General features: G+C 36.0%; 1 protein-coding gene across 6 annotated transcripts; it reads left to right on the top strand.

Moving 5' to 3' along the window:
• The first annotated feature begins 73 nt into the window (after positions 1 to 73).
• Positions 74 to 25020, top strand: LOC114945887 (uncharacterized). Of its 6 annotated transcripts, none has more exons than XM_029322230.2 (6): positions 74 to 152; positions 23276 to 23662; positions 23734 to 23829; positions 23896 to 24129; positions 24257 to 24423; positions 24775 to 25020. In XM_029322230.2, exons 1-6 carry the CDS (start codon positions 89 to 91, stop codon positions 24910 to 24912), a joined length of 1086 nt encoding a protein of 361 aa, XP_029178063.2. In that variant the 5' UTR covers positions 74 to 88; the 3' UTR covers positions 24913 to 25020. The 6 variants fall into 6 exon arrangements, with proteins under 6 accessions (XP_029178063.2, XP_085346009.1, XP_085346008.1 ...); XM_085489883.1 differs by lacking the exon at positions 74 to 152 and adding an exon at positions 16874 to 18133 and having other exon boundaries at positions 23280 to 23662; XM_085489882.1 differs by lacking the exon at positions 74 to 152 and adding an exon at positions 16874 to 18133.
• The last annotated feature ends 1642 nt before the right edge of the window (positions 25021 to 26662 follow it).

The following is a 26662-nucleotide window of genomic DNA, read 5'->3' as shown; positions in this document are numbered from 1 at the left end:
GTCGCGCGGTGCTATACACGTTCATACGCGTAACAACAAAGCAGCGTATACTTGAGTTTGTGTGTTGTCCACACCATGGAACAAAAATATGACGCCAAACATTTGTCTCGTTCGAAACGTAGAGTTTCCTTCAAGAAGGGCTGGATGTACAGGTTAGTTTATTTATAAACATTTTCTATATATGCATACATACACATACATACACACATACATACATACACACATACATACATACATATATATATATATATATATATATATATCTATTTAGGTATTTGTCTATTGAACTATCTATCGATCTCTCTATCGATCTATCTATCTATCTATCTATCTATCTATCTATCTATCTATCTATCTGTCTCTGTTTCTCTGTCTCTTTGTATTCCTCTCTGTCTCTCTGTCTCTTCTCTCTCAACATGCACACGTAAAAATAAAAATTTTGTATAATTATAATTGATTATAAAGTTTTAGTAGATAATTATTTATAATAAATAAAAATTATTTTTATGAAAATATTTTATAATATTATTATAATCGGAACAGAGCAGTAGTTAGATAAGATATTGAAAGGAATAATTTTATTTGATTATATAGATATTGCATATATACAAGATGTTTTCGTAAAAGTAAATAATTTTTCATGGACATATAGAATCCGTTTGTAGACAAATATCGCGATGCGTTATAAAAAAAATTTTATAGGAACTTACAAGATTATTTTTATCTGTTTTATGTCTACTCGAGATAGCCTGCTTTTATAGAAATTATAAATGTTTATTATGCGCATATAGTAGAAAAATATAAATAAATATATAAATTTTATATACAGGGTGTCCCATAATTCGCGAACCACCGCGAATGGGCAGATAGAGCGTATTAAACTGAATAGAAAAGTCCTGTATCATTTTGCGATATTCGCAATAATTATTGAGTTATTTATTAAAATATCTCTATTATATCTATTATTATCTTTATTATAATACACATATATATATTGTGTGTGTGTATGTGTATAAACAGGCCTATCTATAATAATTATAATTGATTATAAAGTAAATAATTCTTTGTAATAAATGATTTATATAAAAGTATTTTAGAGATTGAATACACATAATAATGCTATTATTATCAAAACAGAGCAGTAGTTAGATAAGAATAAATCATATAAATCATTTATTTATTACAAAAAACTATCTACTAAAACTTTGTAATCATTATATTCATAAAAAATTTTTATATATTTTTAGATTATAAATTTAATTATTTTTACTTTTGTAATGTACAATATTTTTAAAAAATTATTATATACGTGTGCATATATAAAAGAATGCAATGTAGAAAAGAGAGAAAAGACAGATAGATCGATAGATAGATAGATAGATAGATTCATCGATTGATGATAGATAGTTCGATAGATAGACAGATTGCTAAATAAATCAATAGGTATGTGTATATATTATATATATATATATATTGTAACCGTTGATTTGATATTAGTCCGTCGGATCGAAAAGGATCCGGGAAATAGGGCCGATGTAAGTGGCCGACGGCACACCTTCGGCGCGGAAAGCGGGAAATTCGCGTGAACACGAAAAATATGTTTATTGGGCGCCAGGCGCGAGATTCGCACCACTCTGAAAATTTACAAATCGACAGATGACCTTTATAATCGGTAAATCATCCCAAGAATTTCCGCGACGGCGATAATCGACTCGCTCAGATCGTCAGGGGGTAGAGGGGGGAGTTCGGACGGGAGAGAGGACGGAATTCGAGAGAGGCTATTTGAAATCGCTCAAATGTAACAAGCATTAAATATATTTGAACAATGATGAACGAAGATAGACAGAAAAATAATTGTATAAAAGCTTGAGTAAAATGTTAGGTCAAGAAAGAAAAATCAATATTCTTTCGATATACCATGGAGTGAACTCCGTTTTAGTAACGCCGAAATACAAATAAGCGAGGCCGAAATTTGATTCGGACAATACAATACGGCGTATTTACGGCCGAGACGCGGCGCGTTGTTATTGTTCTGCGCCTTTGAGACGACCCGCCGCGGTGATATCGGACGACACGCGGGACCCGGAAGTAAATTTGCACACCTACGTGTCGAATAATTATTAACGCGCGAGACTTAATAAGGTCCGTGCGACGTAATTAATTCTGAGGGTTGCAGGCGATACAAAATTTCCGCAAACTGTAGTAGGTCCCGCGCGACTTCCTTTGCGACCGATCACGCCGGTCGTCCCTCGCAATATTTTACAAAGAATCAGAAGACTACGCGGATAAAGATATGCGCGAGAAAGAATACGCTATTTCGGATGCGTGACTCTAGACAATTTTCTATTCTCAGATATAGAAACTCTTACAGACGAGAACGACACAATAATCACGAAACGATACTTTTGTTCTACATTAATGTGACCAAAATCGCGATGACTGTCGGCGTATCCGCGGGAGAGAGCCTCTCTTAATATACGCGCGGGAGAGAGCACGTGGTCGGCCGGGCGCCGGGATAAATTCCACGCGGAACGAAACTCTAAATCAAACCTCTCGAAATATCGCGAAATTACACCGGTGAATCTAATAACCGGCCGCGGCCGTGACACGCTTCTCTCTCGAATACGGTACTCACAAAAAAAAAGAATTTAGCGGCTTTACAATAGTATAGGGCCGTTCGTCTCAACGGTATTGCTGGGTCCTCTTATGCTTCGGCATCCGCGCGCAGGAACCTCTGCTCTCCAGAACGCTCCGCCAGACAGTGACGAGCAAGAGGCCTGCCGGGATCACGCCGATAATGAATTGGGCATTTTCCCGTGGCGCTCCTTTTCCTGGCAGGGCCGCCGGATGCCCCGCGGGGCCCTGCGAATTTGCTTGATGCAAATTTTCTCTCGCCGTTCCTCTTTTCTTCTGCTTTGAGTTCCGCTGTTCCTCTATATAGGTCGTCGGGAAGACTCCTACGAGCGCGCCTCTTTGCGGTTCCTCCCAAAAATCCGCCAGATCGATTGTTTGATCGATGATGAACTTTCGTATATCCGAATAGGCTGAGGCTCGAGGCAGTGTGTCTCCCGTGCCTCTAGTTTCCGGGGCTCTCTCGCTTCTTGCGAGAGAGTGGCCATCCCCGTCTCTGGTCGGAATCTCTGCGAGAGAAGAAACATTTTACGTCGGTATCCAGGTTCTTAACGGGAGGAGCAATCCAGAAAATCTATGTGAAAATAATATTTACCGGGCGTGATCCGGACTTGGTGGGCCCTGCTCAGTCCTAAATCGTCCTCTTCGTCCTCTCCGCCCTCTCACTCTTTCTCTCTTTCTGTTTCTCCGGTTGAGACACGTACCCTATGCAAAATTGCTCGCCGAAAACGCAAAAAAATCGCTTAAACAAAAATCATAAATAAAGTAATTCGCGAAACGGATGCGCGAAGCGCATCTTCCGACGCGGTAGAAAACGCAAAAATGATTTTTCGGGTGCTCTCTCTCTCTCAAAGACTGGCGAGAGAGCAAAGGTTCCCGAATTTTCCGTCTTCCCGGCCGGGCCTTCGGCCCTTGTGACGGACAGTAAAAAATGTCACGTCACTATATATATATATATATATATATATATATATATATATATATATATATATATACAGAATGTCCCAAAAAGGATCGGAACACTGAAAAATCTCGAAAAGTATACGTTTTACTCGGTGTGCATGTCGGATGACTTATTTGTTATATGCCGCTTATAGTATCAAAAGTATCATCTTACTTTTCGGCGCCACTACATTGGTCGCCGCTCGCTGCATGACGCCGCCTCTCGATCAAATAATGCTTTCTACCTGCTTATTCGTTTAGATATTTTAATAAATAACTCAATAATTATTGCAAATATCGCAAAATGATACAGGATTTTTGTATTTAGTTTAACACGCTCTATCTGCCCATTCGCGGTGGTTCGTGAATTATGGGACACTCTGTATATATATATATACACAGGGTATCCCAAAAAGATCGGAACACTGAAAAATTTTGAAAAGTATACGTTTTACAGAAAAAAGTTTTAGACAAAAGTTATAAAAAATCTATTCTAAAATCTAACTTTTGTCTGAAACTTTTTTCTGTAAAACGTATACTTTTCAAAATTTTTCAGTGTTCCGATCTTTTTGGGATACCCTGTGTATATATATATATATACAGAGTGTCCCATAATTCACGAACCACCGCGAATGGGCAGATAGAGCGTGTTAAACTAAATACAAAAATCCTGTATCATTTTGCGATATTTGCAATAATTATTGAGTTATTTATTAAAATATCTAAACGAATAAGCAGGTAGAAAGCATTATTTGATCGAGAGGCGGCGTCATGCAGCGAGCGGCGACCAATGTAGTGGCGCCGAAAAGTAAGATGATACTTTTGATACTATAAGCGGCATATAACAAATAAGTCATCCGACATGCACACCGAGTCCGGCCTACATACATACATACATTCATATATATATATATATATATATATACAAGGTGTTCGGTAACTAACGGACCAATGATTAAGGGCGGATTCTCTGGCCAATTTGGAGACGATTTTTCCTTAGCAAAAATGTTGAGAAGTCAATAATTTTCGAGTTATAAGCGATTGAAAAAAATGGGTTTTTTGAAAACTAAACGTTTTGGAGTTAAAAGTCTAACATAATTACATTCTTCAGTTAATTTCAGGTAGAGTTTACTATAATAAAATTTTAATTTGAGGCTTAGTTATAAAGATACATAATGACAAATATTGGAAAGTTGTAAAATGATGACCTTTTTCGACATTTTCGCTGAGGAAAAATCGTTCCCAAATTGACCAAAGAATCCATTTGTAATCGTTGGTCCGTTAGTTACCGGACACCTTTGTATATATATACCTCCTGCGTATATATACACATACATACATTCATATATACATATATACATATATATATATATATATATATGTATATATGTATATATGAATGTATGTATGTGTATATATACACAGGATGTCTTGCAACGTGATATTCACAGTGAAACTTTGTATTCTTGAGATCATTCGAAAAATATAGATGATTTTAAAATTTGCAAGATTTTCTCCATCTATAAATTTTTTGCGATATTCTAATGACACCTCCTTCATTCTTATTCAATATTTATGGGGTTCAATTGTTATAAATTTTTTTTTACATAATATATGTATACATATTTTCTAAAAGTAACAATTTCTGAAAAATAAAGCAGTCTCTTGCTTATTTTAAAAATAGTTGTTAGTAGTAGAAATATTATAGTAATAATAAATAGTAGTTGCAATAGTACAATAGTAATAATAATAATTATAAAGTTGCAGTAGTAACAAAAAAAGATATTTTATATCAAAGACGATTTATTCGTCTGTTAGTTGCTTCTAAAATATCTTCTCCCAGAACGATTTGCATGTGCGTTCTGGTTATTAAAAAAAGATATTTTATATCAGAGACGATTTATTCGTCTGTTAGTTGCTTCTAAAATATCTTCTCCCAGAACGATTTGCATGTACGTTCTGGTTATTAAAAAAATATATTTTATATCAGAGACGATTTATTCGTCTGTTAGTTGTTTCTAAAATATCTTCTCCCAGAACGATTTGCATGTGCGTTCTAGTTATTAAAAAAAGATATTTTATATTCTCATATAATTGAAGCAAGTTGTAACGACAAAAGCTTACAAATTATTGGAGAAAATTGCAGTAATCACTGGCAATGTATTTCTTTTGACGGCACCAAGCTTCGAGTGTACGACAGTCTATCTGGCTGTACATACAAAACATTGAAGGCTAAAGAAAAAAATTACATTCATCACCGTTATCCACAAATAAATAAAAATAATATAATATTTGAAAACGTTCAAACACAACCTGATGGTATATGTTGTGGAATCTTTGCTGCCACATTTGCTACAACTATAGCTTTAGGAGGAATTCCTTGTAATGAGACATATTCTGCTGATGTTAAACATATGAGACAACATTTCTTAAAAATTATAGCAGAAAATAAACTGTCGCCTTTTCCTAACTAATAAAAGTTTATCATTATATTAGAAATGTGTAATTCTAATAAATATTGTTGCAAAAAAGTGTCTAATACAAATGTCTCATTTGCAAAAATCGGAAAGACGAAAAAAATACATATATTATGGTTGCGTTCTCATGGGAATGGGCGATGAAGGGGCCCATTTCATTCTATATATGCATAAAAATGTTTTGTATATTATATAATATTCTGTTATATTATATAAAAATATACAGCTAATTATTTGAATATATTTGCTATTTTCTCAATTATTGATAAGAGGAGAAAAGCGAATTGTGCGTACTGCATACATTGTAATTTATAGAAAATTACAAGTAATATCAATATACGTACCATACACGTATGCTTATACCATACACGTATGTGTATACATGTATGTGTATATGTATTTGTACATATGTATGCATTTATGCATGCATTTATATATGTAAGAAATATATACATATATATACATGTATATAGATGCATATATCCATGCATAAACATCTATATATAATATGTACATGGTGATTCAAAAGTCTGGGAATGGCCAATTATCTCCGAAAATAGTGGTCTTATGAAAAAAATACTAAAGGTGTTGACTTTTACCTAGGTGTCTTTGAGATCATTTATAAGTCAATTTAATTTTTTTAAATCCTTTATTTTTTATTAGATATTCTTGTAGCTTATCTCGACAGCTTTCCAAAGCATTATAATAAAACATTTTTTCATGAAGTACTTTTTGAATTATAAAGATTCAAAGCAATTGTTTGACATAAAATTATATCTTTGTAAAATATTCAGTTTTACGTTATCATACTTTTTATTTTGATGCACATAATAATGAGACCAATTTGGTGTAAAGAAAATGCACCCAGCAAACACAAAATATAACTGCTATGTTACATGTATATAATACTATACAGGGTAGGCCATTTTAATCTTTCCACTAAAATTTCTCAAAATCCAAAAATTTAAGACAAAAATGTTTCAGATAAAAGTTGTATGGTTTCAAGGGGGACATGAGATGGTGTCATTGATTTGACCTTGAATAGCCATTTGAAGGTTACGTGAAGGTCAACTTCAATTTCTTAAATGGAACACTATATTTTTTCTTGCATACTTTTGTAGCTGACTTCGAGATCTTTCCAAAACACTACAATAAAATATTTTTTCATGAAGTATTTTTCGAGTTATTAAGGCTGCAAATTTGCAGTATTTTGACATAAAATACAAAATATCTTGGGAAATATTCATTTTTCGATTATCATACCTTAATACTTTTATGCACAGAATAATAAGATAAATCAGTTGATGTAAAGAAAACACATAGTTACCTTTAAAAAAAAATATGAAAATTGCAATAAGCAGTTAGATAATTTTTCTTTAAGACAACTATGTGTTTTCTTTACACCAATTGATTCGTCTCATTATTCTGTGCATAAAAGTATTAAGGTATGATAATCGAAAAATGAATATTTCCCAAGATATTTTGTATTTTATGTCAAAATACTGCAAATTTGCAGCCTTAATAACTCGAAAAATACTTCATGAAAAAATATTTTATTGTAGTGTTTTGGAAAGATCTCAAAGTCAGCTACAAAAGTATGCAAGAAAAAATATAGTGTTCCATTTAAGAAATTGAAGTTGACCTTTACGTAACCTTCAAATGGCTATTCAAGGTCAAATCAATGACACCATCTCATGTCCCCCTTGAAACCATACAACTTTTATCTGAAACATTTTTGTCTTAAATTTTTGGATTTTGAGAAATTTTAGTGGAAAGATTAAAATGGCCTACCCTGTATAACGTGCATGTTACATGTAACATATACGGTAATTTCTCACTCATAGATGTAACATTTGTAATATGACATATGTTATTTATATATTGTAATTACATCCCAGATAGCATCGATATTGTAGGATGCCGAAAGATAATCTTTCGCTAAGTCACTATCTTATCTAGGATATAATTACAATAAATAATAGAATCCATAAGTGGTAAATTACAACTAACGTGTATGTTACATGTTACATGCACGTTAATTACGTGTTATATAGCAATTATAATGTTGTTTGCTGGGTAGTTGCTTCTTGAAAATTACATACGTCTTTTGCAACTGTGTTTTCTTTGCACCTATTGATTGGTCTCATTATTCCGTGCATAAAAAGTATAAATATATAACGAAAATTGAATGTTTTACAAGATATTGTCAATTTTATAAAAGAATTGTTCACTTCAAACCTTTATAACTCAATAAGTACATCAAAAAATATTTTATTAGTGTTTTGGAAAATTCTCGAGATAAGCTACAAGAATATCTAATAAAAATAGAGGGTTTTGTTTAATAAAAGTTAATCTTAAAATGACCTCTAAATTTGACCCCTACGTCAAAGTCAAGGTCACCATAAAATATCTTATTTTTCCTAGAAACAATTTTTATATAACAATAGAAAATTATATAGAAATATATAAAATTATACATATGTATAATTGCAAAATTAAATATGAAATATGTCTATATATAATTAGATAAAAGAGCTTTTTATATACTGTGGCGATAAATGCCACAAACATATTAAAATATATATAATATAAAATTTACACGAAATAAAAATATATGACAAGCGACGAGTGTTAAGGATATCGCGACCGGTGACACAAAATAATAAATAAATAAATAAGCGTCTAGCATGACGAAGGTAGATTGTGATTTCCGAACAGAATAAAAAGCGAAAGTTCTTCAAAATAATAGATAGGCTAATCACCTAAAAATAAAAATAAGGTCGTGGAAAAATCGAGAGAAGCAAGACAATACGCGGCCTCGAAGGGCAGATAGATTTTGACTCGCGCTCGCGATACACGGTTTTCCTCGGTGGAGAGTAAAAGTCTGTATTTGATAATCCGAATAAACGCAGTAAAAGACAATATAATTATAACACCTAATAACTATTCCGTCTTAACGATCCTCTCCCGATTCGCGATTTTGGGCCGAACAGTAATTATCGAGCTAAGCCACGCTCACCCAAAATACATATACTTATATAAATTTATATATATATATATATATATATATATACATATATATATAATAAATAAGTATTCACATATATAAATATATATAATTGTTTTGGAAGCGTTTTTGCGACTATCGCTCGCCTCGACTTATTGTCTGCGCGAGCGAGCACACAGCTGATCAACCAAAAAAACTATATACATAAACACGGCTTGTTATTGCCCGCTCTCTGATTTCGTGTTATTTCCCTCTTTTTTCTCCGAAACCGGCGGGTTCCTGCGATCCGACGGTCGATTCCGAGTAAGTCTGCGTTCAGCCGTCTAAGCGATCACAAGTCAGTGATACTCCATCGAAACAGTTTTCGCTCTGTATTCTGCGAAAAGTGCGTTCACCGAATACCTCCGAGTTTGTGGATCTTTGCGCTGTAGCTATTTTAACCCGCTCCCGTTGAAAGAAGGACGAGCGAAAGACTACCAGACCAGAGGAACGACACCATAATTATTATTTAATTAATAAAATTTAAGGGAGCCTTCGAAAACCAACCCGGCTATCGTTAATCGTCCTTAATATTCCTTGCCCACCGATCGTTCAATAAACGATTAAAACCACACATAATTTTGGTCCTTCGAGCCGGATCGGTGGCAAGACGAAACCAAGTATTGACGATCTGACGGCATCATGTCGAACGTGGAGGAGATAATTAGCGATCAGACACAGCTGATGTACTCTGTCGCACGAGTTCTGCCAAATTTCAAGAAACTTGGCCAAGCACGGATGACTCGTGCCGTTACCAAGGAGCGCCTCGCCAACCTGAAGGTCATCTTTTCGAAGTGCCAGGAACTCCATTCGAAAATCACTCGTCTGGCCAGTGATACTCAGAAGCAGCAGCTGCCTTACTTCAAGGAGCAGCAGTTTTTCGCCTGCGAGGACGTCTTCAACGAAACATCCGACTACATGGCAGAAATTCTCGAGGCCTTCGAACCAGGACCGCGGCATCAGTCAACAACCTTGGACGTAAGCAACCCTTCCGAATTCTCTCGCCGGTCGTCACATTTGCCCAAGCTACACTTACCGACGTTCGAGGGAGGCTTTGACAAATGGGAAAATTTCCGCGACCGATTCACCTCGTTAATCGCTAACGATACCTCGCTGTCAAATGTCGATCGTTTGCATTATCTTTGTTCGTGTGTAAAGGGTGAAGCTAGTAAGGCGTTGAGCCACCTCGCGAGTACAGACGCGAATTACGTTGTCGCGTGGAACCTCTTAATTTCACGTTACGAAAATAAGCGACGCTTGATTACCGAACATTTGCAAACATTAGTTGATTTACCCGCGGTTCCGAGTAAAAACTCCAAAGACCTTCGGTACCTTTGTGATCAGACCAACGCTGCGATACATGCGTTAAAGAATCTCGGGCGTCCGGTCGAGCACTGGGATGATCTATTGGTCTTCCTCGTTTCGCAGAAACTCGATAAATCAACTCGGGAGGCGTGGGAGATAAAGCTTGGCGAAACCAGCGAGTATCCTCGCTTTAAAGATCTTACGCAATTTATCGATACTCGAATTCGCGCATTCGACGCGATCGCTCCCGCGAATCCGAAAGAGAAAGCATCCGAGTCGAATAAATCGGCGAAACGCCACGTACTCGCCTCCAATTCCGGCGTTCCCGCGAACGTCACGTGCCCTGTCTGTAAAGCCAAACATTTATTATACCAGTGCTCGACCTTCGCTAGCAAAACACCGTCCGAACGATTCGAGTTAATCCGTCTCAACCGACGGTGTATCAATTGCTTCAGCGCGAAGCACGTTGTGAAGGAATGCACGAGCCCGCGCACATGCAAACAGTGTCAGAAAAAGCACCACTCGCTCTTGCATTTTGACACATCCGCCAATTAAGGAGATACCGTCGAATCCGCGGTCGCGACGACGTCGAGCGACTCGAGTAATAGCGACGTCACAACGCATCTCTCCACAAACATGGTGTCACCGCAGGCCGCGATTCTCCTCGCAACTGCCCGCGTTCGCGTGCATTCGCCACAAGGACGAGTAGTTACTGTTCGCGCATTGATTGATCAAGGTTCCGCAGTCACGCTTATCACCGAATCAATCGCCCAATGCCTACGGTTACCGCGCGTCAAGCAAGCCGTTCGGATTGCCGGCATCGGCGATAAACAATCCGTATCGCATCACGCAGTTACCGTCATCGTAACTCCTGCGTTCGGCGATAAACCTGCGTACTCGACGACCGCTCTTGTTCTCCCCTGCTTAACAAAATATACGCCAAATCGTACAAATTCCGCGTGTCGCTGGTCGCATATATCTGGATTGCGTTTAGCCGACGGAGATCTCATGAGTCGCGATCCGATCGACGTCATTATCGGCGCCGACCTGTATGGCCTGATCCTCCTCGACGGTATTCGAAAAGGATCCGTTAACGAGCCTAAAAAACCACTCTTGGCTGGATCCTCTCCGGACCCGTCACTCCCATCTCCACTGATCCACGCGCATCTGTGCAGGTGCATCATGGAACCGTCCTTGAATCTCTCGATTCCATTCTCCGTAAATTTTGGGAAATTGAGGATATTCCCCTCTCATCTTTTCCAAATCCTGAAGATCTCGAGGAACATTTTTCGTCCACTCACTACCGCACGCCTCAAGGGCGTTACGTCGTTCGGTTACCCTTTAAAGGTCACACCGCAGTCTCGTTAGGCGAATCGCGCGCCGTCGCCTTCGCCAGCCTTCAACGCCTCGAACGGCGTTTCCTTCGTCAGCCGGAAACGGCTTCCGCCTATCGCGAATTCCTTACCGAGTATCGTCAACTCGGTCATATGACCATCGCGCCAGCGGATAATCGCTGTGGGAATGCACTCCACCGCTATTATATCCCGCATCATGCTGTCGTACGAGACAGCAGTGCCACGACGCGCTTACGCGTCGTTTTCAACGCGTCGTGTCGAACCTCGGACGGCACATCCTTAAACGATCACTTGATGGTCGGGCCTAAGCTCCAGCTCGATCTCGCCACGGTGCTAATGCGATGGCGTCAACATCGCTATGTCTACACTGCCGACATCGCAAAGATGTATCGGCAAATTCTAGTTGACCAACGCGATGTTGACTACCAGCGGATTCTGTGGCGAGAGTCTCCGGAACAACCAGTCGATGAGTATCAACTACTCACAGTTACCTACGGCACCGCTTCCGCTCCTTACCTCGCTCTCCGTGTTTTGCGACAGTTAGCGCAAGATGAAGGCGCCTCATTTCCGCTCGCGGTTCCGGTTCTCCTTTCACAACTTTACGTCGACGACAGCGTGTTCGGCGCCGACGATAAAATTCTCGCGCGCCAGACTCGCGACCAACTTGTCGCTTTATTAGAAAAGGGCGGTTTTCGCTTGAGAAAATGGGCGAGCAATTGCGCAGATCTCCTATCGGATATTGATCCGTCCGATCACGGTCTTGCTTGCTCAAAGGAGCTATATGATGATGAGCGATTGAGCGTGCTAGGTCTCACGTGGGACCCGTGTCGCGATGTCTTTCGGGTTAAAGTTTCTCTCCCGACACATATTTCGAAAACGAAACGCGAGATCTTATCGACCATCGCCAAACTATTTGATTCGCTCGGTTGGATCACCCCCGTCGTGATTACCGCAAAAATATTTCTGCAAACATTGTGGCAATTAAAATGCGATTGGGACGACGACATTCCCGGCGATTACGCAAACGACTGGGAACGCTATTATTCGCAATTATCGTGCCTTCATCAACTCGAAATCGCGCGCTGGACGCGATCCGGCTCTCATACCTTGAAAACGGAGTTACACGGTTTCTCAGACGCCTCTACGAAAGCCTATGCGGCGGTAGTCTACCTCCGTAACATTAACATCGACGGATCGGTCGACGTTTTCTTGCTCGCCGCGAAGTCCAAGGTCGCCCCTCTCAAAACATTAAGCGTTCCGCGTCTCGAGTTAGCCGCTGCACATCTTCTTTTGCGCCTCGTGCAGTTCGTTCGAACGACGCTTCAACTGCCGAACATCGAAATACATTGTTGGACGGATTCCACCATAACGCTAGCCTGGCTAAGTAAATCGCCGTCTTGCTGGCGAACGTTCGTAGCAAATCGCGTCGCGGCCATTCAAACGACCTTACCGGACATACCGTGGCGCCATGTTCCGACTTACGATAACGCCGCCGATGCCGCGTCCCGTGGTCTTGCTCCGGAGGAACTAGCTCCACATCCGTTATGGTGGCACGGACCCCCGTGGCTGTCTTTGCCTCCAACCTCTTGGCCGAACGGCAATCTCATACAAGATGAGATCACATCCACCGATCTTTTGGAGAAACGAAACGTACACGTCACGGATTCTCCGGCGCCTCCGGAATTATGGGATCTCGCTTTTCGCTTCTCATCATGGCCGAAATTGCTTCGCGTGACCTCGTATCTAATTCGATTCGGGAATCTCGCGCGACGGCGAAATCAATCACTCGAACGCAGTTCGCGCGTCGACGAAATCGCCGCAGCCAAAGCGTACTGGCTCCGCTGTATACAGGCAGCTATGTTTCCCGCTGAATTAGTCTGTCTCGCTGCGAAGAGATCCGTGTCCAAATCCAGTCCGCTTTCATCTCTCAATCCTTCGCTGAGCGACGACGGACTCATCCGCGTCCGCGGACGTCTACGTCACGCTCGCCTGCCAGATTCGACGAAGTACCCGATCGTCCTTCGGTCGCATCCTCTCCTTTCCCTCATCATCGATCATCACCATCATCGCATGCTACACGGCGGTTCACAACTCACTCTCGCATCCTTACGTTCCGAATTCTGGATTCTTCGCGCTCGCACTTGTACCCGCGCAGTCCTTCACAAATGTGTGCGATGTGTCCGCGAGGCTGCGACCATTCCAAATGAACTCATGGGAGATCTTCCGTCGGTTCGCGTAAATCGCGCGGCGCGACCGTTTTCACACACGGGAGTCGATTATGCTGGTCCTATTTTGTTACGAAGTACACCCGGGCGCGGACATAAGTCTCATAAAGCGTACATCGCCCTGTTTGTATGCCTCACTACTAAGGCTATCCACCTTGAAGTCGTGACCGATTATACTTCCGCAACCTTTATCGCAGCGTATCATCGGTTCGTGTCCAGACGAGGTCTTCCCCAGGGGATGTATTGCGATAATGGCACAACCTTTCAAGGAGCCGATCGCGAATTAGCCGATGCACATCGTCGCGCCCTCCGCGATCCAAATTTTATTGAGGCGACCGCTTGCGAAAAAACATCGTGGCATTTCCTTCCCCCGGCCGCCCCACATTTCGGTGGTCTCTGGGAGGCCGGTGTGCGTAGCGTCAAAACGCACCTCAAACGTTGCATAGGTGCTCACACTCTCACGTACGAAGAAATGAACACCCTTCTCTGTAAAATCGAAGCGTGTTTAAATTCTCGACCGTTATCCGCCGTCTCCGAGAATCTGGAAGACTACCGCGTTTTAACTCCTGGGCATTTTTTAATCGGCGCTCCGTTAGCAGCGGTTCCCGAACCCAGCGTTCTCGACCTGCATGAAAATCGATTGTCACGCTGGCAGATGACGCAGCGCATCACCGAAGGTTTTTGGAGATCTTGGCGCAACGATTACTTGCTCACCCTCCAACAACGCCCAAAATGGCGAATTGTACAAAAATTAGCGCGCGTCGGTCAGTTAGTTCTTCTACGAAATCCGCTAGCTCCCCCGAGTCAATGGGAGCTCGGCCGAATTGTTGCGTGCCATCCCGGAGCCGACGGCTTGACGAGAGTCGTCACCGTCCGAACGAGCCGCGCAGAATATAAGCGCCCTATCACCAAAATTTGTTATCTTCCCGTCGACATCAATCAAGAGATGTCAATGATATCCGGCTCGGCGGGCGGAGATAAAAAGTAAAGCGCGCACTTGCTCATATATATATATCTCGTTTTGTTTGTTTGCGTTTGTTTAATTTGTTTTAAAATTTAATCAACTATATTCTTATGTATACCTTTGTCACTGGTCTCGTAATCACGATAAGACTGTTCAAATCGATAGAGTGGATCTCTCAATCGATTGTAAACGTTATCGTCATTGGTGCAAACCGAAGTGCATCTCTTGTTCGTCACAATGCGCATTTCGAATGTGTTCATTCGAGGCGGGCGGTATGTTTTGGAAGCGTTTTTGCGACTATCGCTCGCCTCGACTTATTGTCTGCGCGAGCGAGCACACAGCTGATCAACCAAAAAAAACTATATACATAAACACGGCTTGTTATTGCCCGCGCTCTGATTTCGTGTTATTTCCCTCTTTTTTCTCCGAAACCGGCGGGTTCCTGCGATCCGACGGTCGATTCCGAGTAAGTCTGCGTTCAGCCGTCTAAGCGATCACAAGTCAGTGATACTCCATCGAAACAGTTTTCGCTCTGTATTCTGCGAAAAGTGCGTTCACCGAATACCTCCGAGTTTGTGGATCTTTGCGCTGTAGCGATTTTAACCCGCTCCCGTTGAAAGAAGGACGAGCGAAAGAATACCAGACCAGAGGAACGACACCATAATTATTATTTAATTAATAAAATTAAAGGGAGCCTTCGAAAACCAACCCGGCTATCGTCAATCGTCCTTAATATTCCTTGCCCACCGATCGTTCAATAAACGATTAAAACCACACAATAATGTTTCATATATAACTTGACATGAGATTATACATGAACTTCATAATTTATATATAAATAAATTTAATTATATATAAAATGAACATATTTCACATATAATTATGTATAATTATATAATTATTTAGATATAATTATATATAAAAAATTTTTCCCGGGTTGAACCCTGCAATTTTTATATTTTATTCATAAGACCACTATTTCTTGGACATAATTGATCGTTGCCGGACTTTTGAACCACCTTGTATATATATATATATATATATATATATATATATATATATGGTAGATGGTATATTTCCTTTGAAAAATACATGAAAATATGCATATATCATCAAAATATATAAAAGAGCAATATTGAAATTGTGTTCAACTATGTCATAAAGAGACACATTTATATATGTATGTTTTACTGTTATTGACACGCTTAGATGCGTGTGCGAGATGATTCGACAGTAAAAATATATTATGTTGTCTGATTTCAATATGTTGAACATACTAAAATGGCTTTTTAACATATATATATTACTGTCAATAATAGCGAAATTAAAATTGTCGGTAATTATCGACATTTTTAGTTCCACTCAAATGAGGGCGCTAACCCGTCGGAGTTCGGCCAACGCTCCGGCATCCCCCTTAATATACCATAAAAATGATAATAACTGTGTATCACTGTTTATAATATTGCGTCTACCATGTCCTTGCATTACATGAAAAATCTCAGAATTTACATACATATCATGTAATTTATCAAATGTACTTCGTTTTAAACGAAAATGTCGCTAAAACTAAAAATAAAAGAGATACTTTAAAATAAATGTTTAAAATATAAATTAAAATTATTATATGTGATAATACCTTTGCATCAGAATATTTATTTATGATATTTATCATATTCCGAACTTTCGGAATTTGTGTTTCATGTCGCATTAATATTGCCATCGTTTCTTCATCGCTAGAACTGCTCGAACTATTTAACATTTTTAATAATAATATTTTAGCTGCCATATTTTTTCATTGGAATACTCCAAACTCCAATTTGCACTGAACTGCACTGATGAAAATCTCGGTGCAATTCAGTGCTTTCTCCACTATAAATAGCACTGAACTGGGGTAATGCAGTTCAGTCGAATACGTTTTCACTAGCACATGTTTCTAGTGAACTATCAACCGAATACACTAACAATAATAGCGTTTTCGATTGGGAAAAAGTTAGTGCGCACCAGTGCGCACTCAGTTCACACGAACACTGGACAAATTCCATGGGTTGCACTGAATAGTGCAGGTGAAAAAGAACACGCCGAAATTGTCAGTGCCACTTGAGTTGACTAGATTCCGGGAAGAACGAAAAAGTAACCTCGACATCTTGTGTTCAGTTAAGTAATGATTTTTATTATATGTAATTAAATATAGAAGATGATCAAGAATATCACGTATTTATCAATAATTGTATGCATTTCATTTTTTGGAAAGAAATCTGATTGCTGAAAACCATCTATTAATTGCTCACATGTTTCTGGACACATTCTGAAGTGCCTACAAAACTATGACATATATAAAAATTATTATTATTCAGTATAAAAATGCTATTACATTAAGTACATTAATTATATTTTAAATAAGGGTATAGGTTCGATGTTTATATAAAAAGATATAACACTTACGGAGTCATTATCCATTTTTTTCACACATTTTACGTAATTTACAGTTTTTGGAATTATTCTTCTAGTTCGAAGAGTTGTAATTATTTCTTCTTGCTCGCTTGAACTAGAAGAAGATTCCAAAAATGTCTCCAAAATAAGCCAAATCCGAATTGCTCATTATGTCGAATTTTCGTTCAAAAGAATGCCCTACTGCTTGCATGCATCCAGTGCACTGAACTGGCACCGTCAAAATATCTCGTGCCACTTAGTGCGCACTATGCGAGTGTTGTGCGTTCAAACGAACACGCAACACTAGTCAAGTGCGCATTGGCACTATCAATCGAACACGCACCTGACATTCAGTGCAGCCAGTGCACCCCAATCGAAAACGCTATAAGATTCTGAACCAGTGAAGGGCAAGCCAACCAAACACAAAATACTGAAAGAATGCGCACTAGTGCGCACTGGTGCATCCAATCGAATTTGCCATAACTCGATCGCGGAGAGTAGCGGACGCACGCGTGAGGTGACACGTTTTCGCGAGAACAAAGGCGTCCAGTATATTTTTACCCGCGATAACGCTTTCAGTTATACTCTTAAGTGCAACGAAACTAGCTTGTATTTTAACCGAAGCAAATAAATATTGTGAAAGAAGAAGAGTCAAAAATCTTTTTGACCACATCGTCGCTGACGCACTCCTTCCAGAGACACGTGGCGGGCACATGCCCTCAGCGTAATCATTACGCAACATATATACATCCTCATAAGTAAAATGTGCTCGAAACTTTTATACATCTTTAATATCATTGAGCTATCTTTTTCAATAAATGTTCTTTTAATTAAATCTTAAGACCTGCTTGCTTATCAAAATATTCAATTTTGACTATTTTTACATATATTAATTTGAATGAAGTAACATGATGCAATTTTAAAATATGATATATTATAATAAGGAAATTAATGATTAGTTCGACCATACTGGCTCTTATTAATAATTCGTCTTTATTAGATATGAAGTACACTACGTTTCGACCTTAAATTTAGGTCCTTTTCAAGTGCTAAAATTATAAAAAATCAATAGTTAGCAACGCAAAACTAAAACTAAATACAAGTCAATTCGTGCAAGGAGAGACAACAATGTACTTACTTAAAACAATTCTAATAAGCCACATTAAGATATAGAGATATAAATTATGATATGTTAAGCGCTGTGAACTTTAACATGTCGCTAAGACATTCTGTCAACTACTGATACAAGACACTAAATTATTCTAATGACCTTATCATAAACAGAGTTGAAATTGTCTGTGTCAGTTTGAAGATTGATTGTGTTTGCTTTTTAATATATAACATTTCAGCAATCTCTCTCTTACGTCTATGTTTTTCAGTATGTAAAATACAAGGGTCAAGCCACTGAAAATCGTGATTGCATTCTATTCTATGTTTGCTAACAACCGACAGATTTGATTCATGCTTTTTAATGTTGTTCTGGTGTTCCTTTATGTGAGTATTTAAATGTCTCTTTGTTTGTCCTATGTAAGAAGCATTGCAATCAATGCATTCCAATCTATAAACATTTAGTAAAATTATCAAGTTATCAATTTAAAATTCTGAGTTTAGAAATTAAATATTTAAACATCAGAATTAAACATTTGCATTGTGATACAAAAGAAATTGAAGAGAAACTCTCAGACTGTTTACCTCACAACCTTCTAAATCAATTTTTCAATATGAACATAAACAATTTAATGACTTTCAATAAAAAAAAAAAGAACATAGAGATTAAAAAATTCAGTTTTTTGGTTAGTAAACACAATGTAACTGTTGATCCTCTAAACAACATAGATAACAAAAAATGGGTTTTGAATATAAGCGACACCTCTATTTCAAAGATTATAATGGATTTTTTGAGTCTAGGCGATAGATTTGCACTTCCTATTAACCAATGTAGTAAAAATGATCAACAAGTAGTATTAGAAACAATTAAGAATGTGGAAAATTGTATCAACAATAGAAAAATAACGGCGAATCAATCGAGATAACAAGAAATATAGTTAGTAATCATTTATCGAATTTTTTAACTAAACAACAAAATTATAGTCTTAGCGAACAACACATTTTAAAAAACTTCTCAGTATGCAAAAAATTTTTAAAGAACAACAGTAACTTATTAGTAACGAAAGCGGACAAGGGCCAAGTCACCGTGATATTAGATAAAAAAGATTACATTTCAAAAATGAATGCAATGTTAGAAGACCACACCACCTATAGGAAATTAAACAGAGATCCCATAAAAAGAATCACTAATAACATTAATGCTGTTATTAAAGTTTGGCGGGATAAGAAAATCATAGATGAATCAATGTTTAAATGGTTGAACTGCACAAATGGGAGTCTCCCACAATGTTACGGACTTCCAAAGATACATAAAACGGGCTTTCCGCTACGAATTATTGTATTCGCGCTGGGCAGTCCGGTATATAATATAGCACAATACATCTATAATATTTTAAATAAATCCATCAATAAACCGAAATCACATATTAAACGGTTGGTCGTTCGCGGAAAAAATTAAGAATATTAGCATTAATTGTGAGGAAGTGTTGGTCTCGTTAGACGTCACATCATTATATACTAACATACCGAAAGACTTAGTAATCGAAGCTATAAAAAAAAGATGGGACACGATTGCACCTAACACCAGTCTCAATCTTGAGCAACTTATACATGCTATTAATGTTGTCTTGGATTCCACTATCTTTAGCTTTAACGGTCTATTTTACGAACAAGTCTTTGGCAGCCCAATGGGGTCCCCTCTGTCGCCCATCCTGGCAGATATAGTGATGGATGATCTAGAGTCTCATTGCTTAAATTCATTGCAGTTCACAGTTCCGGTTTATTTCAGATATGTCAATGACATTTTTACTGTTATACCACGCAATAAATTAGATGAGATGTTATCGGTTTTTAATGCTTACCACCAACGGTTAAAATTCACCTATGAAATAGAATGTAATAATTCCATCAATTTTTTAGACACAACAATTATTAGGTGTAGTGAAGGAAAGTTAATCACTAATTGGTTTAGGAAGCTCACTTTCTCAGGGAGATATACATTAACTTCCTTTCAGCCCATCCGTTTAAAAATAAAATTAACTGCATAAACAATTTAGTGGACAGAACCATCTTATTGTCAAATAAAAAATTTCATAATAATAATATTAATATAGTAAAACAGATTTTAACTAATAATAAATTTCCATTACTTACCATTAATAAATATATCAAAAAAAGACTACAATTTTAAAAAAATAAGAACACCAATAATAATAACAGGAAAAATAGTAATATTAATAACTTAAATGATCGCGTACATACATTGTGTTACCATACATGGGAAATTTCATCGACAACATCTCTAAATCGCTTAGAAAAAAGGACTAAGAGTAGTATATAAATTACAGAAAAAAATAAGTAGCCTTATCAAAAGAGGTAAGGATACCACTCCTAAATTAAATAAAACAAATGTCGTTTATAGATTGCAATGTTTCTTACATAGGACAAACAAAGAGACATTTAAATACTCGCATAGGGGGTTATACCTACCTGCAAACTTCAAAAAAATCGATTTTTGGATTTTGATATTTTCTTAAAGTACATACTTTCAAAAATATTCCCTGCAAATTTCAAGTCGATTCGACAAAAATTAACGAAGTTATGTGAGTTTAAAGGTATACTGGTGTGAACGTATCCTGCTGTTTAGAAGCAGGGTACAGAAACGGGTCTCAGGTATCGAACGGCAGCTGCGACGCGGACAAAAGCGGTCTCTATACAAAGCCAAAATATATATAAATAAATAATATATATAAATATATATAAATATATATATATAAATATATTATTTGGTTGTGAACTTAATTTGAAACTTCAAATGCGTTTTTCTCAAAACAGCATTTTTAAAATCGGTGACCAAAATATCTCGAAAACCGCTGCATCGATTGAAATAAAATTTGGTAGACATCTTTAATACTAAAAAATCTAGTGCCCGATCGTGGCTTTTGTTTTTTCGTTGCGTATTTTTTTTTTAATAATAAAAAAACGAGCGAATTTTTGGTAGCAAAATCATACCTTCAAATTTGAACAGCCGCCATTTTGTCGCAAATTAATTTTTCAAAAAAATGAACGATCGGGCACTAGATAATCTTATATATTAACTAAATTTCTCAAGTTTTTTGATTTCTGGTAAACCAGTTCAAAGTTAGAGTGGTCACCGCAAAACGCTTTTCAAAAAACTGCTTCTGGAAGATTAAGCATATCTTTTTTATTTATCAACATTTTGCAATAAAAAAAATACTAAATAATCTTTGAAATATATATATTTGAAAACATAAATGTTCCTTTCCAAAGCACTTCAAATATTTAAAAAAAAAATTCCCAAAAATACGTGTTTTTCAGACCTTGCAGGTAGGTATAACCCCATAAAGAAACATCAGAACAACATTAAAAAGCATGAATCAAATCTGTCGGTTGTTAGCAAACATAGAATAGAATGCAATCACGATTTCCGGTGGCTTGACCCTTGTATTTTACATACTGAAAAACATAGACGTAAGAGAGAGATTGCTGAAATGTTATATATTAAAAAAACAAATAAATACAATCAATCTTCAAACTGACACAGACAATCTCAACTCTGTTTATTATAAGGTCATTAGAATAATTTAGCGTCTTGTATCAGTAGTTGACAGAATGTCTTAGCGACATGTTAAAGTTCACAGCGCTTAACATATCATAATTTATATCTCTATATCTTAATGTGGCTTAGAATTGTTTTAAGTAAGTTGTTTTAACATCGATTCCTGAGATCCGCACACTTACAATGTCACAGACAAAGTGTGACACTTCGATGTTCCTCCTACACTACTATTTTACGTTGCAATCTAGTCATATGATTCAAATCATTATGTGTCTATCGGGTCTAATAACCGGAGTAGAAACACAATTTACGAATTTTAAACATCACATTATGACTATGTTGGAGGAATATTGCTTTTCATTTTTACATCATGTTCTCTTTTTTTCTTACCATAATATTTGTTAATCATTATATCTATTATTGTATTTTTAATGCGTTACATACTCTATGACGTTTTTGATTAGGCTTGATGTATATGTTACCATTATGACACCGTTCATTTTTTAAATTCAGAATTTAATCAGCGTTGATAATGGTCAAAATATTGACCGAAACGTTCGCTTTGTATTTGTATTTAAAGAGGACTTATGTTTAATTCTTTTGTCATCTTTTATTGTAATTCATTATTAGACATTAGATTAAAGAATATTATCTTTATATATGACTTCACTTTTAAACATAATTTGAATTTTTATATTTACTGCTCTTAACAGCCTTTTATCAAATTTATTATAATTATAAGGTGTTTGATAAATTTCAAAACATTTAAAAATTTTTCCTAAACATGTAAATTATAAATATATAAAATAACGGAAAAAGAATCGAATAACCTCAGAACCTAGGAATATCTATATTTTATTTCTTCTAATTCAAATATTTCTTAAAAATAATATTAAATATCTCCTTTAAAACTTAGAGAATCTTCAAAATTTCAAATCAATCTAATTTAATAAACAAATTTTCTTTTTTAATATCAGATATGTTTGCTCAAATTATAAACAATCTACTTTTTAAAATGCATGTCATAAAATACAATTAAACATAATTTTACATCATATCCTTGAAATTTATGTACATCATTAATAATACTATATTCTCTTTAAAAATAATTCTGATATACTCTGCTACATGTTATGTTCTGTATATAAATTATTGATATAATAATTGTTGCTTTTTTTATAGCAATCTAATAAATCATAACATTTTTACATAGCAAGACATTATCGCGTTAAACTCAAATTGAGCATTATGGATAAGTCGAATAAGCCAAAATGTGTTAAGCGTGAAAAACACATTAAAAATAAAAATGAAATCGAAAATAATCCCAGAGGTAAACTCACAAATGATCCCAGAGAAGAACTAGAAAAGGAGCCTATAAAAGAAATTGAAAATGTCCTACAAGAAGAGCTTGAAAATGACACTGGAGAGGAAGACGAAAATGACTCTATACCAGAGCTCGATAGTAAAGAGTTATCAGAACTAAATCACATCGATACTGATCCCGAAAATGAACCCGGAAATGAGCCTGAAAATAATCTCAGAATTAAGGTCAAAGCCATATCATCATTTAATTCAATTACTCTTGAAGATGTCAGAGATAGTACGTATAAAACATTTATTTCTTAATTTAGTTATTTAATACTTTACATCTGTTATTGCATATTGCCACAGTTCTGTACGAATTACACGAATACTTTGACGAATTTCAAATTGAAATTGTTGCCTGTCCTGATTTAACCAGAGAACCATACAACTTAAAAAAGTCTGGTGAGAAATATAACAAGCATTCTTGAGCTTTCGCATTTGAAGTACATTAGTCTTATATTTTAACAGGAATGTCCGGGGATACAACTATTTTGGAAGTATATACTCCTAATTATTCCGAAAGGATGATGCTAAGCGATATGCATCAAATATTAGACATTAAAGCGGGAAAGAACTATTTTCTCAGTAAGCGAAAACCGGGAATGGTGCTCAAAATACGCGCTAAAGGACGCAAAATTACCAATTACAACATTATAACATTAATACAGAATATTTTGCATAAGCGCCTTTGGTATAAAATCGGTAAAAAATGTTTATACGAAACTATATAATTTGATTAACGAAATAAATAGAATGTAAAAGTTACAATATTAGTTCAGAAAAATGACGTATATATAAATAAATAAATCTTTCATACTTAATACTTTAGGTTTAGGTGGCCTGCTCCTAATACAAGGGGGATTCATAAAACTGGGCAAATTTACAAAGGATGGCATGTTATGGTGCCATGATGTAGACTGTAATTCAAATACAAACGTATGTCACGGCGTAATAGTCAATGATCCAGTCATAATTGAAGGAAAACATAATGGATTTGTAAGTTATTTGTGCACATCCAAAAACTAATTTTTTAAAGATTATATAATTTTAAATTCTCCATTTTCATATAAATCGTATAATTAAATTATAAATTATTTTTGTTTACATTGTTCTATTCTTTATATTTTTATATTTTCTATTTCTTCCTTTGATTAATTTACGAGTTTATACGCGTTTTGTTATATTTATACTATGTTATGGAAATTAACATATATTTATATTTCAAAATTTCATATGATCATAGTAACATGAGAATGATAACGTTGATATTTGATTTTCAAAGCCGACATAATATTAAATAACATTAATTTATAATAGCATTAATTTCATGAACTTTATATTTTGCAGTTTTATACAAATGATCGTTACATGTTTCGCTCAAGCTTTGAGTTTCACTGCGACCGATTTCTCAACGACATCACGCCAGAAGAGACAGAATATGTTGGTTACTTTGATATAGGGAAACGTATGTTTTATATTTACTAAAACGTATCATTTTTTATACATTATTTTATAAACTTAATTTATAATTATTAATATTTTTATAAATTTATAATCTTAATTTATAAAAGTAAAACTCTTCTCTCGACCGTACTGGCAAATATTATTTATTAAATCACGACCCTTCTTTGAGTCCTTATCAAGTGATCTAGATATACATAGAGAAGAAATACAGTACAGAGATTAATACAATAAAAAAAATTACTTCACTTAACAATATTACAAAATAATAAAAAGAAGCGAAACATACTTGTGAAAATAAAAATAAAATTATAATTTTAAGAAGTCAAGAACGAACATAGTGTCGGTTTGACAACACGTCAAGACTCTTAGACGAGTTATGAGAGACTAAACGACCTTTATTATTTTGTCGTAGATATTACTTAGATTGTCGGTATCCTTTTGTAAATTAATAGCGTTATTATTTTTCTTCTAATAAAAAACATTTCAGCGATTTCTCTTTTTCTTACGTGTTTTTCACTATGCAAAATAACCGGCAAAGTCCAGTCAAAATTGTGATCAAATTCAATTTTATGGTTGCTGATAACTGATAAATTACTCGAATGCATTTTGATGTTGCTGAAATGTTCCTTTACACGTGTACATAGATGTCTCTTTGTTTGTCCGATGTATGACACGTTGCAATTATTACAATTAATTTCGTAAACTACTTCAGTCTTTTTATCTGTAGGCAGTCTATCCTTGCCGAGTGTAATTAAATGATTCGGTTTTTTAGGAATATTATGAACAACATTAAATCCGATATTTTTAAAAATTCGATTAATATCGCCTAAACTATTAACATAAGGTAGTGAAATGAAAGGAGATTTATCAACAATATTTCGCTCATTACTCGATTCATTCATGTTTCTGTGTTTTAAAAAATTAATCCTTTTATTAACCCAACGATCAATTACATGTTTAGGAAAGCAGTTATTAAATAAAATCTGTTTCACGATATTAATATTCTCGTCGTGAAACTGGTCATTAGATAAGAGAATCGCGTAATCTACAAGATTAAAAATTGTGTTCATTTTATATCTAAAAGGGTGATTGGAAAAGAAATTCATATATCTGTTCGAACACGCGTTCTTCCTGTACCAATTTGTTACAAGCTTTCCATTTGACCGAGAGATCGTTTTATTCAAAAAATTAATACATCCGTCTGATTCCGTCTCATATGTAAAGGTTAAACGGTGGTGATAATTATTAAAGGTATTAATTATTTCGTGGATTTTGGTCTTTGAAATAATAGCAAAAATATCGTCAACATATCTATAATAAGTCGGAACATTGAAACTAAGTTGACTTAAACAATGTGTTTCGAGATCATCCATCATCATGTCTGCCAAGATGGGTGAGAGAGGAGATTTCATGGGACTACCAAAGATTTGTTCGTAATATTGTTCATTAAAGCTAAAACTAGTAGAATTTAGAATAAATTCGACGGTATATAAGAACTGAGCAAGACTGAAATCCGTATTTTAAGAAATGTCACTCCATCGTTTCTCAATAGCGCGTAAAACCAATTCTTTTGGAATATTAGTGTATAGAACGGTCACATCTAAAGAAATCAAAGTATTATTGTCGTCAATAATTTTATCTTGTAAATTTGCGGGAAACGTCCAGCCATCCTTAACGTAAGATTTCGGTAATAAATTAGAACTATGTAAAATATTATGAATATATTTAGCAACATTATATACTGGACTACCTAATGAAGATACAATGATGC

This window comes from Nylanderia fulva, unplaced genomic scaffold (genome assembly GCF_048542155.1).
Source record: "Nylanderia fulva isolate GAGA-0341 unplaced genomic scaffold, ASM4854215v1 Scaffold90, whole genome shotgun sequence".
Taxonomy (NCBI): domain Eukaryota; kingdom Metazoa; phylum Arthropoda; class Insecta; order Hymenoptera; family Formicidae; genus Nylanderia; species Nylanderia fulva.
Note: the sequence above shows the minus strand (reverse complement) of the source record. Positions and strands in the feature narration are given on the sequence as shown.

Bases quoted from the DNA above. Each gene is read 5' to 3' on its own strand.
- LOC114945887 (XM_029322230.2), top strand. From the start codon at position 89: ATGACGCCAAACATTTGTCTCGTTCGAAACGTAGAGTTTCCTTCAAGA. The intron at 23,663-23,733 runs GTACGTATAAAA...ATATTGCCACAG, and splicing joins TCTTGAAGATGTCAGAGATA to TTCTGTACGAATTACACGAA. The intron at 24,130-24,256 runs GTAAAAAATGTT...TTAATACTTTAG, and splicing joins GCGCCTTTGGTATAAAATCG to GTTTAGGTGGCCTGCTCCTA.